Genomic DNA, 12,010 nt, shown 5'->3' on the forward strand with positions numbered 1-12,010 from the left:
ACAGAAGACTAGTATATATCTCTAATTGAAAGTCAAACATCTTACAGTCACAACGGTATATACAGTACAATGTTTGGGAAAATAATAGTAACCTTTAAAAGATTAGACTACAAAAGCCTTTTTATTGTTATTATTACTGATGTCATGTAAAAGAAAAGCTAGTGTAATCTGATTATATGGTTGTAATTCACATCTGTGCAATAATGCATCAAATGAAAGGCAAGGAATCGTAGTGTTTATACAAAAGCTGCTACAGCACAAAGTCACAGAAAAAACCCCAAAAAGAGCAATTAAAGAAATCATGTTATTCATTATTGCTCAGACTGTTAATGTCATTGTGCTATCCTAAACTGATGAGTAATATCACTATTTTGAACAAATACAGTAGAGCCATCTGTCATAGTTTGAACAGTATAAATAGTAGAAACTTTTCATGTGATGTGACTTTTTACGATTACACAAGACACAGAACACTATCATTTTCTCCTCATACTGTATGACACCACATATTACACCAATATTCATGTGAACTTGAACTGAGGTCAATCAAATTTGCACAACTTGTGCTGTGTCTCAACTTGATATAACCTGTATTAAGTATCACTCTTGGAAAAAGACGATGCATAATCTTGTTATCACATTTCCAGATCTTGTTCAGCTCCTCAGCAACTTGTCAGCTTTTGTGGGGGCACACCCTCAAACGGATCCCCGCAGATGCTTTTCTATTGCTACAGTTACACTTGTTTTCTACCTGCACTGCATTCACATATACAGCATGGATTAAAGTTTAGAGTCTTGGTTTTATTTGGCCACGTGTCTGACATTTTAAGAGAAGCTGCACAGATGAAATACTATCAATATCAACAATATCAAAGGTGTAATCTGATTACAATAAGGGTGTCTATGCCAAAACAGTGTCATCGGTGTTATGTCAAACTTGTACAGTTGGCATAAGATAAAACTTTCTCCCAAAGCTTGGAAATGTTTATTCTTTCTTTTGAAACAAGAGTTGGCAAAACAATCAATTGTCAATTCATAAGCATATTGAGTGTTAGTTGTCATTGAAATATCATCTCTTCTTCCCATTTTTTGAATCACTACCCATTCTTCTCAACTCAAAAAGGTTGAGTTTCAACTTTCTGTTTCAAAAATATAGCTGGTTGTACTAGTTAACATGTTATCTCTAAAAATGAAAACAACCAGTGTTTCGGAATTGATTTCTTCGACTTTCTCTCCTCATGATTTTTGTCACCATCTGCTCCCTTCATTTGTCTTACTGACACAAGAGGGCTCTGTTTCCTTTCAAATCATCAGCACACCGGTTGAGATAAACTAAGGCAAAGGTCACATTAATACCAGTTAGTCATAGTTCAGTTTGAGAGGTGGGAAGATTTTATTTAAAGAACAATAATAATCACTGTGTGGGCTGCATGAATAAAAATAAGGTTTGACATCTTTCTTTTTTTAATCTTTTTGAATAACATTCATTCTTTTACTGACAACAAGTTTCACAGTTACAGATGGTCCCTGTCATGGTTATCGCTTCTTTTGGTCGAATCATACATTTTTGTGCCAAGATGACACCAGAATTGAAATGAGATCCATAATTATGACTATCTTGGTTACCAACATGCAGAATAGTTACTGCTTTTATCTGTATGAGAAAACGGTGAGAGGCTTGACGTGGTGTAACATCTGTGCAGGATTTATGTGTGTGTGTATGTGTGTGTGTGTGTGTGTGTGTGTGTGTGTGTGTGTGTGTGTGTGTGTGTGTGTGTGTGTATGTGCTTGGGACATCTGCTTCCTATTGCATGGTTTATGCTGCCCTTTGTGCCCTGGGGTGCCATGGTTCAAGTTACCTTAAGGAGACACATTGTCCAGCAATCACCAAGACCAAAGCTCTATCTTTCCTAGCATTTATTTGTTTAATTCCACTTAATTACCATGCCTGCACCTTCAATATGGATGACACTGTTAAATAATCTCTCTACAGCAGTCAAAAGTCCAGTTCCCACAAGTTTAACTGTTAAATTTAACATTAAGACTTGACAATGTCACAAAAACTGTCAACAAACCCCAAAAAATTTGTATGTGTATGCATGTGTGTATTAAAGAGAGAGAGAGAGAGAGAGAGAGAGAGAGAGAGAGAGAGAGAGAGAGAGAGAGAGAGAGAAAGAGAGACAGACAGACAGACTATATAGGAAAAGATAAGATGCCGCAGATTGCATTATGACCTAGTTAAAACTGAAGACCAAGAAAATGATGACTCACTGAGTTTTGTTTATGGTTTTAATACATTTTCTTTATGTGTGTCCTATTTTAACGTTGCATTTTCAGTCTCCTCCTAAAACATATTTCCAACATTGCATCTCACTCATAAAGACAAATACTGCATTTTTTTTATTATTACTTATTTATTAGGCCCATATGAATCTGTATGGCAGCCAGATGAAAGAACATCTGACTTCCATACATACATAATGAGACCATTTAGTCCATTTCAAGCAAAACACTGGCTGCCAAACAAAGTGTATCTGTCCTCACTGACTTATATTTTAAGATCTGGAGGAAACAAAGCTGAGCAGATTTAGTATGTATGTATTATCAGTTTAAGTATTTCTTTATAGTTGTTATATATAGCTGTTTGTCTTTTTCTGCAGGTAAGTGACCACATAAGCTACTTCTTCTGAATGAAAATTCCTATGAGGAGCTCATGGCCTGATTGAAAAGGCTTGGGTCCTCTGATCTTCTGATCCCTGCTTAGTGCTGGTCATGACCCAGACAGGAGACAAGGGGTGACGGACACAGGTGGGGGTTGGGTGTATTTGGGGCAACTGAGAGTCCACCTGGGCCTCTTGCTTTGAAGTCCTGGTCAGCAGAGAATCAATTTCTCTCACTCTAAATGATAACTGCTGCACCCTCTCTTTCTTCGTTAGGTATTAACCTCATGAAGCTCAGACGGCTGCCCATCAAGTAAAGGTTCAGTGCTCATAACCTGATCACAAAACTTAAGCAACTTATCCCAGCAGCTACCCTTTTCCTGTTGACAGAGACATAAAGCTGGGTTGAGAAATCCAACAGTAAAGTAGTTAAGTTTAGTAGTTGAATTTTTATTGCTGCAAATCACATTTAAAATAAGTGATATGATGTTTGTTCTGCTGCATCTGGTGCCCACAGGTCTGAGCACACACACACACATAACATTTTTGTCATGCTGCAGTAACAAACTGCAGAACAGCAATGAAGAAAACATTCTTTGTGTATTTGTTTGTCCCTCCTGCTTCGGACACATGCCAGTGTCCAAGCCTCTTTATTCAAAGCTCAACAATCACAATCTACAACTTGTAAATTCCTCAACACATTTCACCAGTTCAGCTGTAATGCATGCGGCCATCTGGTTGATTCTTTCTTCCCTTTTTGGACATATGATGTTTTTTATTCTCATATCTGACACACTGGCTACAATTAATCAACATAAATAACACATGTAAGGCACAAAGCCAGCTTAAACCACAGATTTTCCCAGCCTATTTAACTGGCAGTCTGTGAACCAATTCTGACCCACTAATCAAGTAACACTGGCCCGTTCTGTCCATTCAGTTCTGTTTATAAATACATCAAATTTATGACCTGAAGAAAAGAAAATCAAGCAAATAACAGACATTTTTGCCACAGTAGAACCTTCAAACCAGCAGAGCACTCCTGTGTAATGTAAATTAGAGCCTTCATACTCCGGTACAGTAGGTGGCGGTATGCAAACACAAAGAAGGGCTCCTAACTAGCTAATATTGAATATTTCAGAAAAAAGAGAAGTTCATGCCGAAAATCATCCATTCAATGGGTAAAGGACTGAGAAATATGTGTACATTGAAACAGCTGAAGGCAAGCCAGTGTGTTTCCTTTGCAGTCGCTGCAGCTCCATCCTTCCTAGACAGAAGACAGATGGTTGTAAATGTTTACAGAAAATGCTGTGAAATGTCAGAATTTACCAAATTATATGGCAGATGGCTGACATGTGTTTAAGACTACATTTGTTTCAAATATGTGTTTACACTTAGGCCTATATCAAAGTGTGTGTTGCAAAGAAAATTAATTATTTTATTTTATTTTGTGAGTAGACTATTTTTGCAATCAAATAAAAGTTTTGAAAATGTGGCTGTCATGTGTGCTTATATAATGAGAATAATAGCACAGGGAAATGTCTGGCCCCTAGGCCCTTGGCAATCTGACAATATGCCCCCCTGTACAATATAGTTGAATAGCTCTGCTATAGACTGTGGTTACTCTATTGACAAGAGTTGACAGGATTGCTCTTTGAGCACTCATGGCCCTTGGACTAATGTTTGAAGAGATTACAGACTTAAAGGAATAGTTCACTTTGGGAAATACCAGCCATTCCTCACAAGAATAACAACAGTATACTGTACGTAGATCTTAAATTCAGCTGGCAAAAATGGCTTACAGCTGCATTTATGTCATCTAGCTGCCATAGAAATGTTGATCTATAGGGAAGTCTAAGTCTAAGGTGACTTGATAAAATTATTCTACCTCATTAGGAGGAGGCAGGTTTGGATGACTAGATAATTGATCAGATGCAAGGTGGATTTTGCTGTGGGAGACCACTGTTCACTTCCTGTTTCCAAAAAAACATTATGCTTTTGTTTACACTTGCCATGATGACAAAGGTTGCGTACATAACTTTGAGAAGGTGTTAACTGCATTCCAAGTGATCATTTTAACCCAAAGCATGATCTTCCCCTAACCTGAACCAGGTTGGGTTTTTTGACCTAAACAGACCTTAACCACAGTTTTGTCACATTATAAAACACCACTATTTTTAACAGTGATTTGTTTATGAAAGCAGCTTTTTTTTCTGTGGTTGAGAAGGTCAATATCCCTTTTTTTTATCTCAGAGTGGTATCAGTCCTCTCCAAGCAAGAAAGTGAATAAGCGAATTTCCCAAAATGTCAAACTATTCCTTTAACTTACTTCAAATGATTGTGTGGACTGCCATACAATATATGTTGAACATTTTAATGCACAGAATAATCTATCCATCCATCCGTCCATCTTCTGCGGCTTATCCGGGGTCGGGTCGCGAGAGCAGCCTAAGCAGGGAAGCCCAGACTTCCCTCTCCCCAGCCACTTCGTCCAGCTCTTCCCGGGGGATTGCGAGGCGTTCCCAGGCCAGCTGAGAGACATAGTCTCTCCAGCATGTCCTGGGTCTTCCCCAGGGTTGTGCGGTGGAACGTGCCCTGAACACTTCACCAGGGAGGCGTCCGGGAGGCATCCTAACTAGATGCCCAAGCCACCTCATCTGGCTCCTCTCAACGCGGAGGTGCTGCAGGTCTACCTTGAGCTCCTCCCGGATGACCAAGCTTCTCACCCTATCTCTAAGGGAGAGTCCAGCCACCCTACAGAGGAAGCTCATTTCGGCCGCTTGTACCCGCGATCTTGTTCTTTCGGTCACTACCCAAAGCTCATGACCATAGGTGAGAGTAGGAACGAAGATCGACTGACCTTGCCTTTCGGCTCAGCTCCCTCTTCACCACAACGGATCTGTACAGAGTCCGCATTACTGAAGATGCCGCAGCGATCCGCCTGTCGATCTCCCGTTCCATCCTTCCCTCACTCCTGAACAAGACCCCGAGGTACTTGAACTCCTCCACTTGGGGCAGGATCTCATCCCTGACCCAGAGAGTGCACTCCACCCTTTTCCGGCTGAGGACCATGGACTCGGATTTGGAGGTGCTGATTCTCATCCCGGGCCGCTTCACACTCGGTGGCGAACTGATCCAGTGAGAGTTGGAGGTCACGGTCTGATGGAGCCAACGGGACCACATCATCTGCAAAAAGCAGTAACCCAATCCTGAGGTTACCGAACCGGACCCCCTCAACACCCTGGCTGCGCCTAGAAATCCTGTCCATAAAGATTATGAACAGGATCGGTGACAAAGGGCAGCCCTGGTGGAGTCCAACCCTCACTGGAAACGAGTCCAACTTACTACCGGCAATGCGGACGAAGCTCTGACACCGATCATACAGGGAACGGACGGCCCGTATCAGGGGGTACGATACCCCGTATTCCTGGAGAACCCCCCACAGGACTCCCCGAGGGACACAGTCGAATGCCTTCTCCAAGTCCACAAAACACATGTGGACCGGTTGGGCAAACTCCCATGCACCCTCAAGGATCCATCAGAGGGTGTAGAGTTGGTCCACAGTTCCACGACCCGGACGAAAACCACATTGCTCCTCCTGAATCTGAGGTTCAACTATCCGACAGACAGACCCTCCTCTCCAGTACCCCCGAATAGACTTTACCAGGGAGGCTGAGGAGTGTGATCCCCCTGTAGTTGGAACACACCCTCCGGTCCCTCTTCTTAAAAAGTGGGACCACCACCCCAGTCTGCCAATCTAGAGGCACTGCCCCAATGTCCACGCGATGCTGCGTCATGTCAGCCATGACAGCCCCACAACATCTAGGGCCTTGAGGAACTCCAGGAGGATCTCATCCACCCCCACGGCCCTGCCATCGAGGAGCTTTTTTACCACCTCTGCGACCTCAGCCCCAGAGATAGGAGAGCCCACACCTGGGTCCCCAGGCCCTGCTTCCTTACCAGAAGGTGTGTTGGTGGGATTGAGGGGGTCTTTGAAGTATTCCTCCCACCAATCCACAATGTCCCAAGTCGAGATCAGCAGTGCACCATCCCCACCATACATAGTGTTGAAGGTGCACTGTCCCCCCCCCCTCCCCGAGACGCCGGATCATTTGAATTCCAAACAGATACAAGTCAGACCTGTGCAAACATGTCTATCTAGTCAACAATCACATTATTATTCCATTCTTGTGAATAGAGAAAAGTGTCCCACAAGAAAAATAAATAATTAATTAATGTGAATGAGGAGAGGAGAGTGGGAGGTGATAAACTGGAAAACAAATCAATGAATCAACAACAGTTTGGAGAAATGAAGACAGAAGAGAGCGGAATATAGCTGATTCAGATGGAGCTCATGTTGGGGAGAAGACACAGAGGCAGGAAGAGGCCCACATCAAGACCAGACAGACAAACATGAGAGGACTGTCACACATGTTTTCATTTAACCCTTTACAAGATGTAAGGTTGTTGGAGACGAATGGAGACACTTAGATCCGCCCCTGCTACAACATGTTTACCCTGGCACAAAGATGTTTGCTAAATGGACTGAAGAGCACTTTTTGTTATCCATTATCAGTCCATCTGAATAATGTTTGAAAGAAGAGTATTTTACTGTAGGAGCTTTTTTTGTGTGTCTAAGACAGAATTTGAAGCATATCCTCCTATTGATTTTCCTTCAGGCGCTCTATACAATGAAGAGGTCCTTACACTTGTGTAAATTATTTTATAGTTATTCAGTGATCCAAAATAGGTCAAAAGCAAAGGTGTAAAGATCTAAATATTCAGTGGAGTTCAGCTGAAAGGAACTGAATGTGCTGCACACAGATGGCAACAATCCCTCACAGCCACTGCATCTCACATCACTCACATTAGTGGAAAAAGAGGCTCCAGAGTGGGGTGTGGGGTGTGCTGAGCCATGCCTGAGTGAACAAAATGGGGTGCAGGAGGGTTGGAAAAGGGGGTGGAAGGAACCAGCACTGCAAAAGAGTAGAAAGAGGGGTGGAGAGGGGGATGGCAGAACGGAAAGGAGCTCTGGGAGGGGAGGCCGTCTTTTTTTTTTTTTTTTACAAAGTTTTTGTGAGAGTCCCCTCCAGTCCTGAGTACATTCTGGGAGAAAGAGGGGGACAAGGAGGGCCATTCTCTCTGATCAGGTAGGTGGGTGTGTGTGAGTTTATGTGTGTATGTGTGAACACGTGTCTGTCGATCTGTCTTTCATGTGTAAGTTATTTTTTTACGAAACCTGATAGGAGATGAATAAACAATTGATGATAGAGTCATAATTTTGCTTCAGTTTTTTTTCCACTGCAGATCAGAGGGTCATTATTGGATATCCCCCCACAATTCTGGGGCAGCAGTGAGACCTATTTACAAAGCTGGCATTCATAGTTAAGTTTATGGTCTTTTTTATTTTTTCTAACTTTCCCCCTGGATTCCCTGTGGATTAAGACCCCAAAGAATGTGCTTTTCTGCAGGCAGTTACATTTCCAAAACATCAGTAGCTACACTGCACCTTTGACTGTTCATTTAACTTCAGTACAGGATGGTAACAGTAAGGCTAGTTTTGTGTAGAGAAAAAGAATAACAGTCTCTTCTCACTGAAAAAATGTGTTACATTCTGAAAAAATGTGTTACATTTTTTCAGATTTTTCTTTTTTCTTTTTGGTGACTTATTGCAAAACCTGAACCACTTCACTAGGACAGGAACTTGCCCTTTATGGCAGAGGATCAACACTAAACTTTAAATCTAGGCTTTAAATGACTTTACCATTTCCCTTTTGAATGTTAATACATCTTTTTCTCTCTATCTCTCTGTTAGTTTACAGAAAAGACTTGTGTAACAGTGGCAATGCGTCTGGTGATTATTTTCCTCCTTTCTGCCCTGCTGCCACTCTGTCTCTCCCATGGACGGGACCCCTTCGCCTGGCTGTATGGCCAGCGGAGCAACTATTATGGCGCCCTGCAGGCAGACACCACAGGAGGAGAGTGCCCCTCTGAATGTGACTGTCCACCATCCTTTCCTGTTGCCATGTACTGTGATGGACGAAGCCTGACAGCCATGCCAACCATCCCCTCCCGTATGAAGTATTTGTATCTCCAAAACAATGCCATCAAAGCCATACCTGACTCAGCTCTGACCAATGCAACCAATCTGCTGTGGCTCATGATGCACCACAACCAGCTGACATCTGATGCCATTGGCAAGAAGGTACATCTGGTCCCAGTCAAACCCAGACACACACGAGCTCAGAGCATGATGCAATAAGGCTGGTCTAAATGGTTATCAGATGGCTGGCAAGTGCCCAACAGGTTGTGTCACTGCAAATGAAAAGAAAATAATGGTTTTATTGTTGCATGTGTTAGTAAACAATGGATGAATTCTTGTACAGTTGGACATAGAAATCTTTTTCATGATGAGGCTTGATTCAAAATTCACTATGCATGTGTTGTCCATTCTTCATATCAATCTTAGGCATTTCTGAAGCTGGGGGGATTGGAGCGTTTATATCTGCAACACAACAATTTGATCAGCATTCCTAGTAACCTCCCTCGTTCCCTGCGAGACCTGAGAATTAACCATAACAAGATTGAAAAGGTAATGTTGTCCACAATTTGATATTCATGCAGAGCCGTTATCTGCATGAATATCACTGATTTGGCTGTTTATCAGTAGAGGCATTAGACTTTAAAAATATTGTCATTGTTGCCTAGGTAACACCTGCAGACCTAGAGGGAATGGATAATCTCACTATCCTGTATCTCCATGACAACGCTGTCACAGACCTGGGCACATCATTGAAGCCACTTGTATCCCTCACACTGCTGGACATCAGCAACAACCAGTTGACAAAGGTAAATGTTTGTTTGTGTCTGTCTGCACTCCATTAACTGAAAGGAGAGTCTCGAGTCCTCCTGAACTCTCCCTATGTACTGATCCAAGGTCCCAGAGGCTCTCCCAGAACAACTGCACCAACTCTACCTCGAGTCCAACGCCATTGACTCTCTACCAGAGGGCTTCTTGGGACGCTTCATGCAGCTGCAGTACATCAGAATGTCCCACAACCAGCTCACAGACAAGGGCATCCCTGCCAACACCTTTAATGTGACTGGGCTGGTGGAGCTGGACCTGAGCTTCAATAAACTGGAGAGAATCCCTCCAGTCAGCACTACACTACAACATCTCTATCTGCAAGCCAACCAGATCAAAGGTAAACCGTAATAAATCTTAATAAACTATCACTGCTGTATGGTTACAGTAATTAATTTATTACCACCTCTCCCTCTGCCCTGCTGCTGCAGAGTTCACTCTGGGCAGTTTCTGCAGCATTGTGGATGTGACCAACTTCTCGAAGTTGCGGACGCTGCGATTGGATGGGAACGAGATCAGCCGCCAGGACATCCCCTCAGACTCATCACTCTGCCTTCGCGTGGCCTCCAACATTGACGTTTAACCGTGCACACAACATAATTTGTGGCACTTGGCACACAAACACAGCTCATTTTACAACATGCGCTTACAGTGTGACACTTTTATCAGTGGACGCCAAAAAATGAAAGTACAGCAGGGGCGATGATATAATTTGATATAGATAGCTGGTGACAGCAGTTCTTACTGTAATATCTGCTATTCACATCACAGTGAGAGCAAAGATTGACACATGGCTGTTTTCAACACTCGTTATTTCACAGGGAATTGTCTGTGGAATATATAAAATAAGACCATTATACATTTCTACAACAAGTGTTGTGAAATTCCCACATTAAATTTTTATCTGGTTAAGAAGAGGTCAAAAAAGACTAGTTTATATGTTTTAAAGTTTGTATGCTCAATAAGATACTGTATGAGCCAAATATATGTCTCTTTTTTGCATATTGAAAATGATCTGACCCTGGTCCTTTATGTATGTTGTGAGGATCAATGATCTTTGTATTCAATATTTTCATTTTGAAGCTATAGCTTTCTGTATCTTTCTTTCCTCTCTTCCTCCATGCAGTTAAATGCCTTGTCTGATAAGCTGGCATAAATATATTGTGACTAAACTTTGATGCGCATTGTTTAGCTTTAAATGAATAGCTGTCATAGAATAACTTGACAGTACTAAAATGTATGCTGCATGAGATCGTCTTCACAACTTCTCGTGATATCTTATTGGAGTTCAGTGTTAATTGTTCTGACTATTGTTTTTCTTTAAGACAAAAATGTTGTGACTCCTTTTTCTGTATAAGATCCTTTTGCACAGTGAAATCAACTTTCCTTAGAGAGAAAGAACGATATCAATGTACTGTACTGTACTGTGCCATGTGAAAATATCTCCATACTTTACTCTAGCAAACATACAGAGGGCTTTGGGTGCATGAATTAAGATTCCCGAGTTATGCATTGCATGGACTGATTTTCGTATTGTTTAAGGGTTTATGTTTACAAGCCTAAATAAAAAAATTGGATTTTTAGAGAGATCAGTGTACTTTTTGTTTTCTTACATGCAGTGAAAATGCAGCATGTGCAGTGCACTGTATTCTACAGTCTTTGAGTCTAAGTGTGTGATTTAGATGTGATTCAGTGATTGTATTGACGAGAGATGGATGGATAAAATACATAGAAACCACTGTTACAAGTACATAAATGAAATTAGGCCTATTATTGATACTGAACAACATCATTATGCAATGAATCTATGCAGTCTTATTTAAATATGTCTCACTGTAAAATACACACACACACTTTTTTATCTCAAGGGTTGATGAAAAACATTATGAAATATTCTTTCCGGATATTTTTACACACATATCAAGTGTAGTTATTTTTAGCCATGCTGGCGGCATGGCTCTGTGGATGGCAATGTTGGTTGTCCACCACTTTGGTTCAGGCTGAAATATCAAACTACTTGATACAGATAATTACGTTTCCTAAACAATGCATCTTAATGACTTTGATGATTAGTCTTTTTCTAGCACCACCTTAACACACACAACATAAGGTCAAAGTTTTAATTTGTCCAATACCTGGTTTCAAGTAGGCCTACATGCAAAACTCAAGACATTCCCAGCCTCCACTGTTATAATACATGCATACATGGTTAACATAGTCAACATCATACTTACTTAGTATTAGTATGTAACATTTAACTCCATGCACTGCGGTGCCAAAGTACAGCCTCACAAAGCCACCAGCATAGTTGTGGCATCTTATATCTTCATCTCCTCATTGTAGATCTTAACAGGTGCCAGTATGTTACTGCTCCACATCCAAGCTGTTCATGAGGTGGAACAAAGTCATCCAGAACATTGGAGCACACATTAATGGGTGGTGCATTGTTGTTCATGAAGGATGTAGTTAAATATTTATTGTACTT

General features: G+C 41.5%; 1 protein-coding gene across 1 annotated transcript; it reads left to right on the forward strand.

The window, feature by feature from the left end:
- Positions 1–8,505: 8,505 nt before the first annotated feature.
- Positions 8,506–10,108, forward strand: fmoda (fibromodulin a). The gene is made up of 5 exons (XM_053316064.1): positions 8,506–8,865; positions 9,130–9,252; positions 9,369–9,509; positions 9,598–9,865; positions 9,957–10,108. Exons 1-5 carry the CDS (start codon positions 8,506–8,508, stop codon positions 10,106–10,108), a joined length of 1,044 nt encoding a protein of 347 aa, XP_053172039.1.
- The last annotated feature ends 1,902 nt before the right edge of the window (positions 10,109–12,010 follow it).

The sequence above is a fragment of the Scomber japonicus genome, chromosome 3, assembly GCF_027409825.1.
Source record: "Scomber japonicus isolate fScoJap1 chromosome 3, fScoJap1.pri, whole genome shotgun sequence".
Taxonomy (NCBI): Eukaryota; Metazoa; Chordata; class Actinopteri; order Scombriformes; family Scombridae; genus Scomber; species Scomber japonicus.